The sequence below is a fragment of the Pundamilia nyererei genome, unplaced genomic scaffold, assembly GCF_000239375.1.
Source record: "Pundamilia nyererei isolate P.nyererei 1_Seehausen unplaced genomic scaffold, PunNye1.0 scaffold00011, whole genome shotgun sequence".
In the NCBI taxonomy this organism is placed as follows: domain Eukaryota; kingdom Metazoa; phylum Chordata; class Actinopteri; order Cichliformes; family Cichlidae; genus Pundamilia; species Pundamilia nyererei.
The window spans coordinates 5,523,014-5,545,771 of NW_005187412.1; the positions used below are offsets into that span (position 1 = coordinate 5,523,014).

The 22,758-nt window shown below is 40.6% G+C and overlaps 1 protein-coding gene across 1 annotated transcript; it reads left to right on the forward strand.

Annotated features, from left to right (window-relative positions):
• Positions 1 to 323: 323 nt before the first annotated feature.
• Positions 324 to 19,244, forward strand: ext2 (exostosin glycosyltransferase 2). Its single transcript, XM_005724303.1, has 15 exons — positions 324 to 509; positions 963 to 1,304; positions 1,393 to 1,616; positions 2,239 to 2,328; positions 4,209 to 4,325; positions 4,417 to 4,612; positions 4,760 to 4,899; positions 4,978 to 5,071; positions 9,699 to 9,830; positions 13,533 to 13,722; positions 15,610 to 15,776; positions 16,431 to 16,574; positions 17,085 to 17,213; positions 17,835 to 17,917; positions 18,268 to 19,244. The coding sequence occupies exons 2-15, from the start codon at positions 990 to 992 to the stop codon at positions 18,404 to 18,406; spliced, it is 2,160 nt and encodes a 719-aa protein (XP_005724360.1). The 5' UTR covers positions 324 to 509; positions 963 to 989; the 3' UTR covers positions 18,407 to 19,244.
• The last annotated feature ends 3,514 nt before the right edge of the window (positions 19,245 to 22,758 follow it).

Below are 22,758 nucleotides of genomic sequence, written 5' to 3' on the forward strand. Positions count from 1 at the left end.
ATCTTCATATGTTTCTGGCTAAAATTATAGATAAGATTTAACATATTTTAACGCACTAGCAGCAAGAACGTTTTTCAACCAATTAAAAAAATTCTATTAAATTTTGTTGTGCAGTTTTATTTTGTTAGTTTGTTAAGCATGAAATCTGAGCACTCACTATAAGGGGCCAGTGAAAGCACATGGTAGTAAATTTTGAATTGACTTTGTTTTTTTTAAACTATCATCATTATTATTATTTTCTTAAATAATATCAGAGGTCTCAACCTTTGATATTAGTAAAATGTGTTCTTATACTTCCAATTCCGCCAGAGAGAAGCAAAGCACGTCTCTTCTGGGTACTCTGAGGAAGCAAAGAAGAAGAAGAACTTCCGCAAGTCACGGAAAGATTACCTAGGGGTGTTAGCTGCTAGCTCAAAGCTAGGCTAGCACTGTATGCATATGTGCAGTCTGTTCTCTAAATGTTGCCATGATTTAAGACCAAACTCCCCTCTCCGACTAACGACATCTCGGTAGGTAGAACATATACGTTTATTGTTAGGCATTTACTCCTTTTCTGGTCGGTTTCTAATGGCTGAAACACCTATTAATGTTAGTGAACTCGGTTAGCATGAATGTTTACAGAGCTAGTGTAGCTTACTAGTGGGTTACGTTAGCTGCTGTTAGGAAAGATAGTTTCTTAGCTAATTTCTGCAAATTTGGCGTTTGTTTAACGACCTTTTCCCTCTCGCTCGCTTTTTATGTTATGGTTGCTATTGTGGTTTGGTGGCATCACCCTGATAGTGGTAACATTCCCGTTATCTAGCTTCGAGTCATTGGCAGCAAATGCATTGAAATCGGCATATAAACTAGTGATTTTTGCCAATCACGCGACAGAAGACTGGTTTTTAAACTGATGCCTAGTGTGCTTCGTGTTGTCTGAACACTTCCTGGAGTTGCCATTGATCCGAAACCTGTGTTTACAGCGGCTGGTTAACGAAGAGGTGTCAGACATGTATACCTCTGGGAAATACAGCTCGCGGGGCCCTGCTCTCATCCCTCGGATGAAAACCAAGCACCGCATCTACTACATCACCCTGTTTTCTGTGGTGCTGCTTGGACTAATCGCCACAGGGATGTTTCAGTTTTGGCCGCACTCCATTGAGTCCACAGCTGATTGGACCCTCGACAAGCGCAGTGTTCACGACGCACCTCTGATCAGACTTCCCGTTTCCAGTCCCATACCTGAGAGGGGTGACCTGAGCTGTCGCATGCACACCTGCTTTGATGTATACAGGTGTGGCTACAACCCTAAGAATAGAATCAAGGTAATGCTACCTGGAAACACTCCCCACACACAGACACTCAATTTTCTTACGTAGAAGTCACAAACAACTGTTGAAATTGTGCTTGCAGGTTTATATCTACCCTCTGCAGAGGTTTGTAGATGAATTGGGGGTCCCCATCAGCAGCACCGGCCTGTCTCGAGAATACAATGATCTGCTTAGTGCCATCTCTGACAGTGACTTTTACACAGACGATGTTACAAGGGCTTGCCTTTTCATTCCATCTATTGATGTACTAAATCAGAACTCCCTCCGTATAAGAGAGACAGCCCAGGCTCTGGCAATGTTACCCAGGTACTCAGTTTTTATTTTAATTCAGATCCTCAAAAAAAGTCTGAAACGCCTCCTGGTAATTACTTTGAAATATTGTCCAAATTTACATTACTGTAGTTTCAGTGGTGATCAGGACACCAAAACTCCACGTGTGGAATAACAAATCAAAATTGATTAAAAAAAATGTTTAAATTGCTGACTTTCCCCAAAATTAAGGTCTCAAAAATCCCCTTCCCTCCCAAAGTTATACTTTGTACTGCTGTAAAATACTATAATAGATTTAATTTCAGCCTTATTTCATCACAATAGGTCTCTGTTGTGATGCCTCTGATTTTAAACATGTATTGGAGTTTAACTGTTTTGGTAGTTTTTAATCTGTAAAAGATTCACATATTGTCTCTTAAAAATGCGCAATATTCTGTTTAACCCGTATTTTTTGATACCAAATAATACATTGATAAATTTTGAACTTCTTAAAACTACTAAATGGTAACAGCTTAAAGTCAAATAAGGCTTTTCTTTTTAAAATGAGCAGTTATTTATTCAAGTAATTAGAAAAACTTCAGTCAGTTTTCCATTGTTCAAATAATCTTCAAAGTGAGAAGTTGTTACAGCTCTGATCTTGATGATGATGTTTTGTTAGATGGGACAAAGGGATGAATCATCTGCTTTTCAACATGTTACCTGGAGGCCCTCCTGACTACAACACTGCCTTGGATGTGCCCAGAGACAGGTAAATGGAACACATCTTAACAGAATTAGTTTGCTGTGATTGAAGTCACTGAGAAATAAAAAAAAAAAAACCATGATTTGAATATACAGCATCGTAGTATTGTATGTTTAACTAATGCAATGGATAGGGATGGGTATTGATAAGATTTTCACGATTCCGATTCCATTTTCGATTCTGTTTAACGATTCGATTCTTTATCGATTCTTTTTTAAAAAGGAGAACAGCGAATAGCTTAGAACTTTGTTTTATATCTTCTCTTTGAACAAGACAGAAGGAGTAACATGACCTTACAAACCCAACAGTGAGATCTTAAGCGATCCACAGCCTACGGCTCTTCAATGGGGTGTCACAGGGTCCCCAGGAAAAAAAATTGTAAATGTAAAATAATAAAATAAATATTCTTCTGTAGCAATAACAAAGTATAACATAAATTATTCAGTAGCAATTACACAAGAATATCCTGTAATGTCCCTGCCTACAATTAAACACATTCTCTTACCAAACATCGGGGGCATCTGATGTGGCAAATGGGTGCAAGCCTTTGACCACAAACTTAGTCACTGCTCGGTGACATTCGTCTATCCTGGCCTGAAAGGAGACGCTACCGGTAGACTGCAGCGAGAACTGCCAGCATCTGAGTCAGACTCTCTCTCTCATCATGGTCACCTAAATGCACAGTAATGGCAGGGTTTGTAATAAGGCAGATCGCGCTAACATAATATGCACTGTTAGTCGATTATTTACCTGCCGCATTAACGGGAGAGGACGTGCAAACGTTACCGCTGCTGCTGGGTTCAGATTCACGAGTCCGGAGCGGAATTAAAAACACGACATTCATTTAAGGTCATCGTGTGTTTTGTGAGCAAATGCTTTTGCATATTCGTAGTGTTTCCTCCCTTAAATGAAATATCTACTTTGCAAGTATTGCAAGTTGCCCTGTTGTCATCCGTTCTCGTAAAGTATAATCAAACTTTTGAGCGTTTGAGCCGCTTAGGCGCCGTGTTTCCTGCCAGGTAAATGACGCTCCGCAACGTGGTGACGTCATTCGGGGCGACTGGAATCGATAAGGGAATCGTTTGCAAAAATGGCAAACAATTCCAAGGAATTGAAACAGTGCGAACCGGTTCTCGATACCCATCCCTAGCAATGGAACTGATTATATTAATGACTGATAATAGTAAACGAGATGCTCATATTTAGATCAAAGCTTTGACACTTCCATAGTCTTTGTTCATTAATTCCATTAATTAATCCTCATCAGCTGAGGTTGTACTGGTACAGCTTAAAAACTGTCTAGAAATATGATAAATAAGCTTTTATGTTGTCCAACAGCCTCCTGCTTGGAGGTAAAAATGCATTCAACTAGAAAACAATGTTAATCAGTTTTTGTGCAGAAATTATCAAAGTTCAAACAAGTATTTATCAAAACTGCAGTCATTCACAAATTGTTAAGAGTGATATTTTGATGCAGATGAAAGATCTACTTACAAGCAGGTAAGAGAGAACATGTTTTCCAGACCCTTTAAGGTGACTGAGTGAGAGTGATTGTTAAGGATGCAAGAGGTTGGGTTTATTACCACGTTTGAGACACTGAACACTATCTTAGCTGTAAGGAATTTCCTGTGCTCATCCACAGTGTATTTGGCATGGAGCCTCATCAGAACCAGGTGTGCATGTCAGCATGGTTTCACTTTATAGAAAAGTGAAACCACGAACTTAGTACAGAATCCATATCATTGGGAACTGTTTAAGAATATAACCACAAGAAAATCGGCATTGCTGTTAACAAAATGTAAATTTGAATGAGTGAATTTGTGTTGAGCGTGTTAAGGTTCCTCTTTTCTGGAAACATTGCTACAACCCAGATCTGTTTGTTTCAGAGCATTGCTGGCTGGAGGTGGTTTTTCTACATGGACCTACAGACAAGGTTATGATGTGAGCATTCCAGTTTATAGCCCCCTTTCTGCAGATGTTGACCTGCCTGAGAGACAACCTGGGTAAACACATGTCACACATTGACTAAATTAAAATTATTTCCTAATTTATCTTCTCTAATAACTGGTTTCCATATCTTCTGACTCCACCCAGGCCTCGGCACTACTTTATTCTTTCTTCACAAACTGCTATTCACCGAGAGTACAGAGCCGAACTGGAGCGATTGAAGGAAGAAAATGGAGAAGCCCTCCTTCTTCTGGACAAGTGTAGCAACCTCTCTCAGGGTGCTGCCTCTGCACGAAAACGATGCTACAAAGGGCAGGTGTACGACTACCCACAGATCCTGCAGGTGGGAAACATAACAATCTGCACTCAAAGAGTCATATTTTTCTCGTTAAGTGCACTCATTTAAAATCTACTTAATTTATTCATGTTCAGAATGCAGTTAAAGTTTTTTCCTTGTAATTAATAGTTTGTTCCCAACATTTCTCTGCAGGAGTCGTCATTCTGTGTGGTCTTGAGGGGGGCACGTTTGGGTCAGGCTGCCCTCAGTGATGTGCTGCAGGCTGGCTGTGTTCCCGTCATTCTGGCTGACTCCTACATTCTGCCGTTCTCTGAAGTACTTGACTGGAAAAGGTCTGCCTACATCTTAATACAGTGGAAAAATAAATCGTTTGAAAGCCTGTCATATTTAATGCTTTTGTTTCTGCACAGGGCATCTGTTGTTATTCCTGAGGAGAAGCTGCCAGAGATGTACACAATCCTGAAGAGTATCCCTCACCGACAGGTTGAAGAAATGCAGAGACAGGTACAAGACAGTGTTTAACATCTCTCAGCAAACTTCTGCAAAACTAAAGAACATTTGGTTGCAGTTTATATTTGGTTTGCACCATACATTTAGATGTCAATCAGATATCCACCATGTCGGATTGACATGCTAGTCGCTGGGTTTTACAGCACTTGCATGTCATGTCTGAGATGAACCTGGTCCTTAACCAGCCGGCCAACCAATCAAGCCCTTGAAAACCAAAACAAATTTTATGTCATGTGCAAAAGCCAGAAATTTGGCTGGCAGTCTTCCTTTTTGTGAGTTTCCTTCTTTGCTTAGGCTGGATTTTTAAAAGGCTCTCTGAGGACTTTATGTTGATTCTAGCTTGAATGAAATGGACAGAGACGGCTCATTCACTTTCCATTTGCTATGTGCATTGAGCCACAATAAACAAAAGTGAAAGCAGCCACGAGAGAGGTGCACCAGTTCAGCTGCTCCTCATTCACTTGTATCAACCCAAGTCCATTTACCAATTATACTGGCCAAACAGGCGTTTTAGGCCAAGGGCTCAAAGATGGGGTTGGTGTTGGATTACGCCAGATATACTCTAAAACATGGTTTGCTTGTCAGGTTGCTAGGTTTTTCTCGGGGGTGTGGTACTATGCTGTGGACATCTCACAGCTACCATGGAAGCATCTGATATTTTTTATTCACTGGTCACAGAAGTACTCTTTTGCCTTCTCTGATGGTGTACAGATGGATCAAACTGATCACCACTTGAGGTTTTTTTTTCTGATACATTTCTCTTACCAAATTCTTTTTTATCGTGATTTAGATCATTTATCAGACTGAAAGAAGTCATTTTAAGACAGAATTTTACTTTAATGTTCGGGAAAAATGCTAGATAAAGTATGTTTCTAATATCCTTCTGTTTGTATTTGTTAAGTGCACCATGGTACATTCCCATGTTAAAAAAACAACAACTAAAAACACAAACCTTATTTATCAGAATGGGAACATCATAGTTTTGAGATGTTTCACAGCCACAGTGGCTAAGTGCCAAAATTAACAAGGATGTGAACTTTTATTATAGGTCACTGGGGTACTTTTGCTTAATGTACGATTATCCAGATTATTCCCAAATAAGAGTACTGGACATTGTTCTACATAAACCATAGAGTAAAGTTCATGCTGATTTTTTTTTTTAAAGCACATGTATAACAGAGCTTGAAAGGGACCTGTGGTGCTGATTTCCAGCTCCATACTTTTATTGTGAACTCTACTGCAGTTCAAAATAAGTTCATGTACCCTAAACTGGGCTTTGTTGCAGCCCTTCAGTTAATCTGCTATCCAGACATATTAGTTCCTCTCCCTTTAGGATCACCCTGATTTTAATCCTACTTCCTTCTGATTGGTCCCTCCTCCCAAACAGGAAGAAAAGCAGATGAGTGAAATTTCTGAAGTGACAGCCAGAGATATGAAGGATGTCCTCGCTTGTTGACATCATACAAAGCTAAAAGTTAACTAAAACTTGGTCTGACAACAAGCAACCAGTTTGAAGTTAGAAAGGTTCATAGATTGATTAAACATACACTGACCTCGATATGTGGAACTTAGGTGCTGTTTAATATAAACTTTCATTGTTGTAAAGGGAAAACTCAGTGGGTCCATTTAAACTTTTGAGATAATGTATTTTGTTAGATCTGCCAGCAGAGGGCTCAGCAACCCTTGATTTCAGAGTAAATCACATTTCATGTGTACATCTTAGGTGGCGTGATTTGTAGTAATTGTCATATTGCGTGGGGTGGGGTTTCCAAGCAAGAAAGGAAATCGGGAAAGAGGGAGATTTGATGAGAAAACAAATCGGACTAAGATAAGCTACTTTTGTTTATACTGTTAATACTGTTGAGCCTCTATTAGTAGCCAGCGGACTTGGTTGAAGCTGCAGAACTCATTTTCAAATTTGAGATGATGTAATTGCATCAAATTAGGTCAGATTTAAAAAGGCCACATACTAAACAGCTGTGAGATGTTAACAGTGCTCAATTGAGGCCACTCCAGAGCCAGTGTTTGTGTATTTACTCCCGTTGTTTTCTTTGGGTCATACCCTCAAAATAGGACACAGATCAAATAAATCAATTCTGTCATTAAATTAGAATACATAAGAGAGATGGAGGGAGTTACTGCCAGTGAGTTTAAGTTAAACTTACTCCTCATCTTTTCCTTAGACTGTTTCTAGTTTGCTGACCCTGCCTATCGTCCCAACTTGCAATAGTCTCACTGTATAGGTATTCCTGTAGTCTTCTTCTTACATGCAAGCCTTCATACAGAACTGAGCAGTCAGAACAATGACAGTGGCTTCACTGGCTTTTTTTGGTCATTTATTTGTTGCCCATTAAATTTAGTAGCAGGTTGTTAATTTTACCAATTGAGTTGCAAATTTAATCTCAGCTGAGGTGCTCCAACAGATTCCTGTTTTCTTTCCTAAACACAAACCCAGGAGTTATATGAACTTCGCAGTTTAAGGTTAAATAAAACATGAAAACACAGGTGAAACAAAGGAAAATGGGAATCACCGCATTGTGTGCCTCTTTGTTACACTACAAAATGTTTTACAGCCACACAAACATGCTGATAAAACTGGAATGGAAAGGTTTTCCCGGTAAGCGTGATTTGAACAGACTTCAGGTTTCACTGCTGTTTTTGATTATATCAAAAACACTAATGACTGCCTATGTCTGTACACAACTCAGTGACTGCCAATTCTGGTTTACAGGTTAATTCATGTGTCAGGCACTTGAGAGCTACAGCTGATTTAAACAAAGCCATGCAGACTACCGTCAGCTTAACTGTTATTGTGCACTGCTTTGACATTTTAATGATTATAAACAACAAAAAAGCAGGAGCTGCTGGGGAGTATTTTAAACCAGCCATTACATCAGATTACTGTTACATCATACATGAATTATTTTTCACCATTTGCAGCAGCCTCATAGTTAAAATTTACATTACACCAGTATTTTAAAAAAAACAAAAAACAACAATGATTGGAGAAGTAATTTTTGTTCAGCTTATGGATTATTTGGTTGGACGTATTTGTACTGCTGTACTTTTTGTTTTAAGCAGTAGAACCAACAGGGACCAAGTATAGACTATAGACTTGCTGCACGGTTACTGCTCCAGTTGGAAGACGTAGAAAGGGTTTCTCTTCTCTCTTGCAATGATGTCTGTTCTTCCCTGCTCATAAAAATTCCTCCAGGCGCTGGGAGAGGGTGGAGGGGAGGGGAATGGGCCCTCAGGCCAGCACAGTTTGCTTTTTGCCTCCTCCCGGTCGGAAAAGAAACTTTCATCACTGGCTGATTTATGGACCGTTGGGATTCCCCCTTGAGATTAGAAAGTCTTTTTGGATTCTCCTCAGCTCCTCTGTAAAAATATAGGCTCTTTTTGTTGTTCTACATCTCCAATCTTTCATCCCATGACATCGACATTGGCGATTTAGGGAAATGTCTCATGGTTATGTGTTAACAAGCTCTTTGTTTAACATAGAGCATCCACAAAATGCAGTAATGCTCATGGACGCATCCATTAGGAGGGCAGACTCTAAGATATTTACATCCTTCACCCCAAAACTATCAGTAATTCAGATTGGGTGGAGTCATATAAGTGTAACATGGCACTGTCCCTTGAAGTTTCATAACAGTCAGATCTTGAAGCAATTTTCATGATTATAGAAATTTAACACATAGATGACTTCCATGCTTCCAATATTGACAAAAACACAAAAACTATGTGAAGTCAATGGTGAATGAGAGCACTTGGAGATTCCAGAGTCCGTTGCTGTAGCATTAAGATATGGGTTAAGAGTTCACTTATCATAAAGTCAAAGCAGAGATGTGTTGAAGGAAAACAGACGCAGTCAAAAGAGATTTCATTGGGCTTCAAAAGAAGAGTCGTTGAAGGACAAAGACGTTGGAGAGGGCTGCAAAATTGTCTTCAAAGATGTGGACCAGGGAATATCTGGATTTTATAGTTATGACAACGCTCTGGTGTTATTTTTTTATAACTGCTCCACTCTGTAGGTTAATATGAGAATAAAAAAATTTTTTTGGAGGACATAATATCATTTCATGTGGCCAGTGAAATAACATATTTATCTTAAAGTTAGTAGTTCTAGATTTACAGTTCTGCTGTGAAAATATATATATATATTTTTATATGCACTGAGTTATCTTATATCTATTTGCAGCATTTTTAAAAAAAATATTTACGTAAGATATGTTGCTAAAGTTAAATGTACTGGTTCTTGGATAGTGCTTTTCTGTTCTAGTTGAGCATTCAGAATGCTTTCTCTTTCACTTCCTCATAAAAGCACGTCTTTATTACATCTGAGTGCGTTCTATCAAACATTAATTTTCCAATGAAAGCATCGGCGAACATCTTGGGTTTAGTATCTTGTCCAAGGATACTTTGGAATGTAGACTGGATCATCCAGGGATCAAGCCATTGACCTTCTGTTTAGTAGATGACCTGCTCTACCTCCTGAGCTACATGAGACGAAAGAATATACGTAACACTGAATGTGAATGCACTGACCCTAGGCATGTCGTGTTTTTACTCTGGCTTGCCTGTTTCCAGTTTTAAGTAGTTTTGTGTCATTTGTCTACAGGCACGCTGGTTCTGGGAGGCCTACTTCAGCTCCATGAAGGCTATTGGCTTGACAACTCTCCAGATCATCAACGATCGCATCTACCCATATGCTGCGCGTACTTATGAGCAGTGGAACAATCCACCTGTGGTGGTATGTAACTGTCTACACTTGACATTGACATGCATATTGCAAATGTTTGTAACTTTTAGTCACCAAACAGGATATTTAATGTTCTATTATTATCTTTTAGTTTTGTGCTGTTGCTTTTTTTTTTCTCATTTCTTTTGCAGCAAACATCTGTATAACCTATAAAGTCCTTGGCTATTATGTGCTGAGCTGCTCAGTTGTATTCCTAGAAGTTTTTTTTGTTGTTGTTGAAGACATCTGAGTGACACTCGTCCAAAATAGAGCTTTGGCTGTACAGACGCTCACAGTACCACATAAGCTTTCCCACTCTCCTGTGCCTTATAAATCAAAGCCTCTGTAGTAGAGTGACAGTAGATGCCTTCCCTCTTTCTGAAATACCACAGATGCAGCGCTTCACAGTTTGGTATACACCCAGATAGCTTTGAGGGAGCCAGTTTGTGTCAGCAGTTCTGCGCTCAGAGGATGCCTCCATTGTGGTGAAAACTAAGTTCCCGTACGCCTGAGTCATTGTGTTTGTAGCGAGAACGCTGGATGTGAAAGAATGGTCTGTGTGTGTGTGCATGTGTGTGCTTAGCATCCCTGTGGTTATAAGAGTTTGTGGCTGCCGACATCTTGGCTGGGGCGACCATCTCTCAGGAGTTGTTAATCAGCTCGGTCTGATCTAGAGTCTCCTCCATCCTCCGCCTGTGGTGTAGAGGCGTGTGCATGTCAGCTTGTGTGTAGATGCATAATAATGGCCTTGGATCTGTCAGATGTCTACAAGTACCACATTTTAAGTAGATCCACTAAAATGCCAAGATTAGAGGTGGCACTTGCAATCAGGATGCGTGGATGTAAACAGTCAACACTTTGAGGGGTTTTTTGGTGGGGGGGACTCCCTTTCCAGTTCTGCTTGTATAGTTCTGTATAGTATTTCAGGATTAACTGGTTATCCAGCTATTCACTCTCAACCACGACTTCACTCTAAACCAGCTCGCTTCACAAAACAGCTTCACTTGACATTTGCCTCTTGTGTCAAAATGTTTCGTATTAACATCTAAGCCACCAGTCCATCCCATCAGAATTACTCTGGTCTCAAAGTTTGTCCCAACCCAGAGGGTGTTGACGGTGTCACAGTGTCACAGTGTCACAGGTGTCTTTAGATTAACCTGCCTGAAATGGGAGATAAAGTGTTGTCTGTATGAATTCTGTGAATGGATGGTGAGGAGAACTTGCACACAGCACTAAATACATCAGGCAGACATTTTCCCCCTCTCCTCCCCTAGTCTTTTGGTGGTAATTGAAAGCACATTGCCCAGGACTGCTGGTGCCTTTGGAGAGGGGGTTTCAGAATAAGGGACAAGCTGCTTTTTGTTTGGGATTTGTAGGAAGGGGGCATACTTGTAAGGTTTTTACATTACAAGAACTGAGGCATCTCAGACTTTATAATTTGCCACAGTTTAGGTTTTTGTGGTGATTGGGACCTGGGCATAGGAAAGTCTTTTTCTTGTTTTTTCTTAGTTAGAGTACAATCTTTGAGTATTTGGGCATTACTTCTTTTAAAAAAAGTTAAATATGAAAGAAAAGAACTGCTATGAGGTCAAAGTGCTGACTTTGAACGACATACTGAAAGTGTTTAGGCTGTGTGTGAAATGCCATTGAATAGTATTTTATATGCTAAAGTAAGGTTTTGTTTTTTATAAGTTAACTGAGTAGTACATGAAGTGCATGCTATTCTTGGGAGAAAGTTTAAGTATCTGGTCACCGGTCAATACACCATCTTAAATATCCCACAGTAGAGCAGGGCGATATGACCAAAAATATTTATCATGATATACATTTGAAAATTTGCAATAACGATATAACTGGTTATATAATTGACACTAGACAAAATACTTTACATGCTCTACCAAAAATATTGCTTTGTTGTGTATCTGATGGATGAAAGCTAAACCAGTTCCACACCACTGAATTTGCAGCATTTTTACAAACCAGTTCTGATTCATCAGTTTCATTCAACGATCCGCTTTCACCCTTCTCATTCTCCATCACGGCCATGTGTGTATGTAAACAAAGGCACTGCGCATGCGCGTTTTACCCAAATTCTATCGCGATATTTCCTTTTCTTATTGTTGCCCAACATTATACCGGTATTACCGTGAATGGTATGATATGGCCCAGCCCTAACCCACAGTGTAATGCAGTACATGGCAACACAGCTCGATGACAATGAGGACACTAAGATCTAATACTAACAATGCTTTAGTTAAAAACTGACATGAATGCACGAAGTAGTGCCTCAGAAGGATTCCTAGGACTTTTTAAAATAGTTGAACCAGTGTGTAAATAATCAACAAGTCCATCACATGTGTATAAAGAGAAGTTAAATATTTAAAAATACAGTTTTGGGCCCATCAGAAAATGATTAAATTCCTTAGATGAGAAAAAAATGCTACAAGTAACTCAAGTAATGACATGCTAACAGAAGTTGTGTAGCAGTTCTCAGATGTCCTGATGTCTAAGATTAGAGAATAACCACCTAAGCAGTTCAAACAACCAAATAAAATTCTTCTTCTTAGTTTAAATGTTTAGTATAAAAGCAAAATGACTCCTACCACTATCTGATGGTTGATATTCGAGCTGTGGCTTTCTTTTATCGAATCTTTTCTGTTTGACAAATGACTAAACTGCTCTCAGTGTCTTTTAGTCTGTTTTCATGCAACTGTGCTGCCTATATGTGTTAGTTTAATTGTTTCCCCCTCTTTTTATTTGACAATGTGACAACGACCACAGTGAAGTTTCCACTTGCCAGTAAAGTGCTTTTTTTTTTTTTTTTTTCTAATTGTGATGGAGTGAGTGATGTTGTGTAAAAGGCAGTGGCCGTGTCTCTGTTGACAGACTTGTGTTGATGCTGTGGAAGCAGCCACATAATCACACTGTGGCCACCTGGGACCAGAGAAGAAACAGGGTTTATATGTACTTCAAACAGACCACAGATTTACTGTGTTAGATGCGCTCTCTTTGCTGTGCTCAAACACAGTGGAACTTTTTTTGGAGCTTTTGATGAAGTTTATCAAGGGTGCCCTGAAGGTCTTATATTCTTATATTTGCCAGTAGCGCACGCTTGTTAAGTGGAAGATATGGTTTGGTTTTATTTCCCCTATAAAAACACCCTTTAGAAACAACTTGTTTTTTGAGACTGGTTTCAGTAAGTTCAAAAGGAGCATAGATTTAAAAGATAATCCCACTCCATGTATTGTATTTGTACTTTTAGAAATAGTTTTAAGCAGTTTACTAAGGCTACATTTTCCTACCTTAGTCTCACTTGTCACAATAGCATCACAAGATCAGTAGGCACGAGAGGTTGGACACCTGTCTCAATTTCCAACTCCTTTCTTGTCCTTCTGTGCTACTGCTTCTGTAGGGTTTACTTGGCACTGTCACTGGAAGCTTTTGGCTTTAAATACTCAGCCTCTGCTAGGCCCTTTGACACACTGTTGGACGATTCTTGCTCCATTATAAAAAGTGACCTCACTCACCACTAAAGCCCTGTTATTGGGCATTCAATCATGGAAACCATGACAGGCTGGTTTGACACAGAATTCATGAGACTAGCGCTACAGTGGCTTTGCTTGGAAAGGACAAAAAGAGTGAATGATAAAGAATTGAAAAAGATGCTCCAGGCATTAAAAGCTTATGTCTTTCTTTGTCGCCTTTCTTGTACAGAAGTGGTCCAGTGTAAACAGCCCCCTGTTCTTACCACTCATCCCACCGAGGGCTCCTGGATTCACAGCAGTGGTGCTAACCTACGATCGTGTTGAGAGTCTTTTCCGAGTCATCACGGAAATCTCCAAGGTGCCTAGCTTAGCTAAACTGCTGGTGGTGTGGAATAACCAGAACAAGAGTCCTCCTGAGGGTGAGTGGAAAACATTCAAGGTCATGAAACTTTTCAGAAGCCTAAACCCACTTTGAAGTTTACTGGGTCAAACCAAACTAGCTAGGTAATGGAAGCAATCTTGTAGAAGAGACTGTGATTGGTATTCTTGTTAAATTTTGTGTTCAATTGAGAGGGGTTTCTGATATTTACTTCTGCCCTAAATTACCAGTCACAACCACAACAGCCCTCAACTGCACTTCTATTGTGATACCATATTCTTGCTTCCTGCTTTTCAACCAGTTTCACCCAGCGACAGCCAGCAGTCACTCACCAACTGGTCAGGACCAGTCTGCAATCACAGGATATTATTGATTGGTCTCTTGGCCTGTGTGCCTGAGCAATAAATGTCTTCTGTACAATAGATAAGTGATAATGGAGAGAGCAGCCAAAACTCATCTCCCCACAAACGGTTTCATGCTCTCTGGTTGCACAGAGGGTTTTTAAATAAATAAATAAAAAAAGCAGAGTGGACTGGCAAAACACTGCCCCTAAAAAGAGAAGTGTATTAATGATATGCAGATCACCTAGCTACTAATTTACTGATTGCTCAGCGCTCCAGTCACAGTCACACGTAGAGTAAATAAATGTGTTGGTGCTAATAAAAAAAGAACCTGTTATTAGGATTTGGTTGGTACCAACTAACTCTGTTTAACTTTTTCTGCTTTTCTCTCAGGCTATTTATCATCATTAGTTCTTTACAGATTTTTGATAGTGAGGTCTTATTAGTGGTTATTTATGGCACGGTGCCCTATAATTATTTACCCTTATTAGGCAGTTAAGTATAAAATGGTTAGGTCCTTATCCCACCGACACCTTAATTCAGATGAAGGTGTTTTATTCCGAGAATTAAGTCTGTCTTTCTGCTGTAAGAGTTGGCTAATGTACTCAAGTAGTGAATGGCTTTGAAGTGCTGTTAGTTGCCTTTTCATTAGAGGCATCAGCGGCGCCTGGTTTGATGGAGCCTTTGTGTCCTATTAGACTTAACAAGGGGCCATTGATGGGTCAGACTTATGGGGCACAACCCACTATGAAGGCAAATTTCTTCCCCATTCACACCTAGCCTAGATTTGATGTGTTAATGGATTACTGTTTTTGCTCCACCCTTTTTTTTTTAATTTTGGGGTTTTTTTTTATACACAATCCAGCATTACATCTATTTTTAGCAGTAATTTGTTTTATAGCAAATAATCTTTTGACTTTTATTGTCTTGTTTATAAGCCTGGAGGAAAAAAACAGAAAAAAAACTGATGACAGATCCAAAGAGAGTGTGAAAAAAGAAACTCGGGGCATTAAACTCAGCTTATTTTTGACAATAGCTTTTGACAGGAGACCTCAGACTTGGTTAGGAGGACCTGGAGCTCCTCTCATGAGCTTCCAGGCCTCAGTTACTCCATTAATGGGGGAACAGATTCTGTGTGATCTGTCTGTGCCATAGTCCGTGCCATGGACACTGCCCAAGATCTTTGAAATGCTCCCCTGTTGGTCTGCCTCCTGAAGAATCGTAGTGTGGTTAGATTTGCATGTGCTTGAGGTTAGTATAGCGATATGAGTCAGTGAGGGAAGTTAAGCTCCCACAGCGCTATTTTTCCACTGCCAGCAAAGATTTCAAAACCTCTTTCAGGGGTAAATGATATCTTCACACACTGATTTTTTTCTAATCATTTTCAACCCCTAAATGTCTTCCACATACATCTCATTTTTATTTGCAGTCATTTAATTTGATTATTCAGTGACACCAAATATAGCCAACTCATTATCACATAACATGAACTCAGCAATGTTTGTCTTTAAAAGTAGTATTTTTGGAATTTTTCTTTCTGTTTAAAAAAATAAAATAAAAATGTTTTGTTTTTTCACCATTGATAGAAACTCTTTGGCCGAAGATCAGCGTCCCACTCAAAGTCGTGCGAACCAAAGAGAACAAACTGAGCAACCGTTTCTTCCCCTATGACGAGATCGAGACCGAAGCTGTGCTAGCGATCGATGATGACATCATCATGCTAACATCTGATGAACTGCAGTTTGGCTACGAGGTGAGGAAAAACAAAAGAAGAATTTAACCTTGGCCATACTTTCCAGTCATCTCCCTGATGGCAGGTATTGCAGGGAACCACTTCAAGTTGATCCCAGAGTTTAAAGTCATTGAGTGAGATTACAGTGTTTATTCTCTAGTGGTTGGGGATTTGACGGCCTGTTTAATGTGTTTGATGTGTGAAGAACAATAACGGGTCTGGAGCTGATGCTTTCCATACTCGCATACCTGTCCAGCTCTTTTTAGCCATGCACACTCACCTGAATCCATTTAAAAACCATTTAATAAAATTATGCTCAGTTAAAGGGTAATTACGCTGAATTACAGGCCGTATAGAGGAGGAGTTTCACTGTTGGTGACTCTGCTTATAGAGGGAGGTCAGATTGACTGCTGGTGTTGAGCCAGCAGCCTGTTGAAATATTCAGCTTGTCATGAATCAGTTTCTTTCTGAAAGCGTTCTCTTTGTTTTCCAAGTTTTTGACTTTGAGTAATTGTTTTTGGAAAAGCATCAGACACGGATATTTGGATGCAAGATTAAAACTTCAATTTGAAATTTGTTCTGAATATTTCATTTTTTAATGCAAGTCCTTAATTCTTTTCTCTGTTTGCGTTAGCTGAGTGTTAGACGATCTGTCTTCTCTTCTGCTCTTTCCAGGTTTGGAGGGAGTTTCCAGACAGGCTGGTGGGCTACCCCGGGCGGCTGCACCTCTGGGACCATGAAATGGGAAAGTGGAAGTATGAGTCGGAGTGGACCAATGAGGTCTCCATGGTTCTAACTGGAGCTGCCTTCTACCACAAGGTGATCTGAGACAGGTTGCTTGAAAACAAGTTGAGCTTTAATTTGCCGTTTTTATACTTGTCGCGTTTGTTTTCCTTTGGAAAAATGAGCCCATGTTTCAGCATGTTTAAGACTTCACAAGAAGTATGTAACAGTTCAGCAAAAGTTGGGGTAATTTCTGTGGGAAGATGATAAAGCATAGACTTTGGGTCGCAAGTCAATTTTGGAATTTGTGCCCTCGTGGTCCCAGCATTGCTATGTTTTTGTATTGCTGCAACTATTTTTTACACTAGCAATTTGTCAGTGAAAATGTGTGAAACTCATCTTAGATTAGACCACAGCATCAGTAGTGCATTGATGTAAACGAAGTATTGAAGGTACTGATGGTACTTTTGCTTCACAGTAATGCAAAAAGCTAGTCTTTGAAAGGCATTTGTGCATTGAGTTTAAAGGAAATTAGAAAAACAATAGTTCTTCTTAGATGATGCTGGTTCACTATGTTAAACTGTCCGCTCTTTTCTTTCTTTTCAGTACTTCAACTATTTGTACACATACAAGATGCCGGGAGACATCAAGAACTGGGTGGATGCTCACATGAACTGTGAAGATATTGCCATGAATTTCCTGGTGGCCAACATCACTGGCAAAGCCCCCATAAAGGTATGTTCATGGCTCTGTCTGGTCTGGGTGTTAAAAGTTTGCGTGGGGAGTCTGTAGCCTGACACAGCAGACCAGCATCTCTGGGTCTGATCAGCTCTCACCCTTCAACATCACAGCCTCTCCCCCTCCCCATCACCCCAACTCTGTCCAGGTGCAGGGGCCCTGAGCTAAAGCCCGACCTTAACCTCCCTTATCTGGGAGTCACTCACTGACACTCCCCCTCCCAGTGTGTTTTTCTAAGCTCACTAGGGCTTATGCACACTCTGCTGTCAAATCACAGGCTGCACACTTTCCTACACCTGCACCTCTGGTCCTACCTCCCATAACATCTCCAACAGGTTCCTTAACTTACCCTCTTTGACCAAGAATATCTGTCTTCCCCTTCCTTCTACACACGTACATTCAAATGTTCACATGTTCATGACAAAAGTCAAGGGAAGGAAATGTCCTGCTGATAAGAATTAAAAAGTAATTCTTCACACTGTCTGCAACAAAAGTTTTCTTTGGATGTCAAAGACTTGCTTCATTTGACCAAACTGCTCCTGTTTAGGATGCTGAGCTTTAACAAACCCTGAAGTGAGCAAATATCACTGGTGTGACTGTAACTGTGCTTCTGTTTAGGTGACTCCAAGGAAGAAGTTCAAGTGCCCTGAATGTACTGCCATAGATGGACTGTCGCTGGATCAGACACACATGGTGGAGAGGTATTTGTTTTCCAAATGATCAACAAAAAGCAGCTGAAATTCCCTCAGATCATTTTAGTTTGGTGCAATTTCAGAACATCAGTAGTAGAGTGTGTTTATTGCACTGTTTGTTTTCTAACAGTCTAAAAAAAACCAAGAAAATAATTTTGTACAAAGACTAAAAATAAGTGAAAAAGTAGCCAATGTCCAAAAACAAACATTATGAAAACCTTCATGTAGCAATTGCATAAAATGTCAAAATAATGTAAGTGACCTTAATGTACCCAATCTCAGTATTGAGTCTATTAAGGGTCAGATGCTATATGAATGGTTTTATCATGCTTGTTGATAAAATGTCTCCCGCTCTGTAGATCTGAGTGCATCAACAAGTTTGCCTCAGTTTTCGGGACGATGCCTCTGAAAGTGGTGGAACATCGCGCAGACCCGGTGCTCTATAAAGATGACTTCCCAGAGAAGCTGAAGAGCTTCCCCAACATCGGCAGCCTCTGACCAGCCAGCAGAGGATGTTTGGACCCCATCACAGCCTCAGCACTCAAACACGCATAACCAACACTGTTTTCTGACTGAAACGGGATGTGCTCATGTCCCCTCTCAGTTAAAGCGATTTTTGTTTTTACCTTGAATTTAATGACATCATTTTAAATCAGAGTTAAACCAAAATCTGAGGTGGCTGTGAAGTAGTCTGACGTTTGACGGACAAGGCCGACTGACTCCAGGTTTTTGGTCCCTCACTGTTACCGTTTTGGAGCTGGTTGCTTTGGGCTCCAGCTACTCTCGATTCAGTGTATACAGTGTATATATTTGTATTTTGCAGCAGTGCTGTATAATTTATGATTCTCCAACACAAACTTTCTCTTCTATGTTTTTCCTTCTTTCCAAAACGCTGACATCGGACATTATTCTTAAAACTGTACAACACAGAAAGAGTAATAAATGTTAAAGTTAACACGATAAATATCAAAACGATTCAAGGACACATCCGTGTACACTTTATTCATGATGTACAGTGCTTTAATAAGCAGTCAGAGCGGACCTTGGGAAAAAGCTGGCACCGTAAATCTAAGATTTAGAGTGAGTAGGCGATTTGGAAAAAGGCATGTCGAGCTACTGGAGCATTTCACTGCAACTGTAATTTTATACCGCCTGAGCGAGCCTTTCTTTGTATTTATGCGTAGAAATGTAAGAAAACTGTGATGCTTATTAAAGCATCTACTAAGTCAGTTCATGAATTGTCTATGAACACTACATTAGAATAGAAGACTGGTTGACAAATCCACATTTTTCAAAACAGACATAAACGGTTTGTTTGTTTTTCCTGTTTTGTTTTTTTTAATCGAACCTATTGTGTATGTTTCACTTTTTGACCTTTTTTGTCACTAATTTCTCCAGTTACATCATTAAGGCAGCAAATCGGAGAGCAGTGCGGTCTTTTAAGATGGTTTTGTTTGTTTGTTTTAAATTTCCCTTTCCCGTTTTCATATTTTTTCGACTGGGGTTTATGCATTTAACTGTATATATGTGACTTTGTAATACAAGTAAAACCCTGCACAACCATGTACCACAGTTTTTTTTTCTTTTTTTTTTTCCTCGATGTTCAAGAGAGGTGGGAAAGAAGATGAGGAAAGACACTTTCCTCTTTAACGTCTGCCTCGCGCTGTAATCTGTGACTGTCCAGATCAGCCCCTCCGTGACACGGCCGATCCACTGTTCCCTCCAGGCTGTCACCTGTTGTTAATATAGCTGCCTAATCCACCCTGTTCAATGTCAGCGGTTCAAAAGGGTGCAGTTCGTATTTTTGTCAGCTTCAATTAGTGTGATAGTCTTGTGGGTTGCGCGATCTCATTTCAGCACTTTTGTCCCTTCAAAGGACCTGAAACGCACGGGGATTTCACAATGTGACTACAGGGATGACACAATATTTTGGCACGGTGGTGCGAAGTAATAAGACGGAGCAAATTTTATGGGTTTTCTCAACAGCCTCAGACACTTCTCTGGCCAACCAGCGCCTTTAGCTGACATCTTGAAAGACTTCTCTTGAGACTCGGAGTGACTTGAGCGATCTTCGAGTGCTAATAGGAGGATGGTTTTCTTCTGTACCGCGGCTGCAGTCGTTTGAGTTTTCTGGAAGTCTCGGTCTGCTGAGAAGCTGCAGGGAGCAGTTACTGTTTTGCTGCTTCCACCTTATTAAGGCTGTTACGCATTTCAGAACACAGCGACTCTAAATCAAAGTACAATAACTTATGGTATTTTAATCACACAAGCATGAGTAAATTCATACTCTCATTTCCAAAGACAGCGTAAAGCCACACAAACTTGGTAGGAGGGGGAAATTAAAGAATAACATGATGAGAAAACAATGTCCACAAACACTAGCAATACAAACAGATCATCACCAAGTTTAAGAGAAGTTTTACACTCAAATATTTATAAATTGTCCCACAAAATAAAACGGCATCAAATTAGTAAAATGTTTACGAGTCTTATGACACTTCAAGCTGCACGCACAACACTGTACATGCACACAACAGCACGCATTTATCATATATTTACTCCTATACTGATTACCTGACTTCAGTAGTATTAGAAAAATGAGAAAGGGGGACGTTATCACTCAAGGCTGGAGTTGTGCAGCATACAAGAGAGATTTTTTTTTTTAAATATAAAGCTGAATCTTGCATTAACAGGCTTTGTGTAAGTGTAGGAAATGACTCAAAGGGGTAAAAACTGTCCGTCTTTGGTTTCCATATGTTAAAGACCTCACTGGAGATTCTCATGAATGCACAGAAAACGGTAAACCTGAGCGTCTCATTGCCAGTATGTCTGCATCCAGCTAGACCAACTAGAAGACAGACAGTCCTGTCCATCCTGACACACAATACTGCAGTCCATAGCCTCCACATGGCTCAGTGTTAATTAAAAAGCCTTCCTCAGTTGCCTGTGTGGCTGTGCCTCAGACCCTGCGATGAGGGGCTGCGGCTTGGGGCTGGTGGACATAGTGGGAGTGAGCGAAGGGAGAGGCGCAGTGCAATGTGTGTGATTGGGGAGGGGGGAGTAGATCTTTGAAAGCAGAGCCATGACAGCTGAGGGGGAAGCATGTGTGAGGCATGTTTGTTTTGCATTTACCCCCTGAGCGCAGCTGTGTGCACTGTCCTTTTCCCAGAACACCGGAACACAGCAGACGCCCTCACAGCTCGCCCTCCGTCCAACCCCTAGGCTAGAGCACAGGGGGCCCCATGTTCAGATTCGCAAGGATACCCTCTCACTTCTGGGATATGTCCTCTGTGCATGCACATGCCTCGCATTTGCACAGAGGAGTGAAACTGGAGGTGATTTGGACAACTTGAGGGCGATCTGCTCTGCTGACAGGTTGTAGCCCGCACCTCACCTCTCTTACCTACCTACCCAGGAAAAGAGGGAATGTGGTTTAGTTTAGGGAATTAGCAATGGTTGCTCTGCCTCGAGGTGGTACCACAAGGTATCGGGTTTGCTTTCTGAGACCATGAAACCCTTTGTTATGCTTCAGGCCTAAATCAGGCTTTGCAAACAAAGGAAGCCATGTATTACCTCATCTTGCTGCACTTGAAAAGCTCATTGGCTATTTCTGTCACTGCAAGATGCTGTTACCAGGGAAAAATGGAAGTTTGCTTTTTAAATATGCTTAAAAATTTGAATGATATCCCAGGCAAGGTATGAGGTATCTGGCTGGGTCAACCTCTATCTTACACTTCTTTTCGTGGGGGCAAAGGACACAGACACAGGGAATAGTGCTTAAGTCCTGATAGAAGTAAACTAAACGAAAGCAGAGGGAAGACATGGACCTGTCATGTTGGTATCTGACGGGGGAAAAAACGTTTATAAATATGGTCAAAAACGGATGAAGCTAGGACCAAAGTTTTGTAGCTTTAATCCTCATCTCCATGCCACAACTTTGTGATGGACACAATTATCCTGCCTTGTTCTGCTGTAGAGAACTTTCAGCCAGTTTTAACCTCATTCCCATCAGTCACCTCGCTGTAGATGGCAGACTGATCATCGAAGCACCTGTGGATTTTCTGCCATTTAGTTTGTTTTATGCTACAGCGTCAAATAATTAAGGTGAACTGGATCCGAGAGAGAGACCCGAGCTTACTCAGTACTACAGAACCCAGCTGATGTACACACTTTAGTGGGGCATCAACCCAAACACATTTGGAGTTAAGCTGAGGGCTCACACAGAATCAATTTGAGAGTTTTTGTTGTCCTAGGTCACGGCCCATTGCAACCGAGTGCAAAGGAGACCCTGATTTTACTTCAGCTTTAACACATTCTGGTCCAAATACACTTGAATCTTCATGTATGCACGAGGAACACAGGGCCAAAACCTTAAACAGAACCACAGAGGTCACTATGGCATTAATCAGGGTGATGGAGTACTTTGAAAGATCTGATGATGGTAAAAAAAAAGAAGAGGAAGAGTAACAATGACATGTATGGCAGCGCTGTACTGAAAGCCAAATGCAGGCTTGTTCAAGTCCAGAAAAGGCTGCTAAATACTGACATCCATTCAGTGCTTAAGAGCGTCAACACACGGTGTTATCCCCAGTAGCCCGCTCTGTTTCAAAAGAGGCTTCTGCTGGTTCCTGTGTTATTTCTGGCAGTCTGGCTTGACTGGTAGGCACTTCTCTTTCTGAGACCTGTGAGACTAGAAATGCAAGGGGCACAGTTATGTCCACTTGGAGTCTTTCTCCTGAAAACAGAGCTGCATCTGTTTGGAGGCTGGCGCTCCCAGGCTCTTCAACCCTGAGAGCAGCAGGCCTGCTGTGCCCCTCTCGTACTCCCATACACCATTTCCTCCTCCTCTC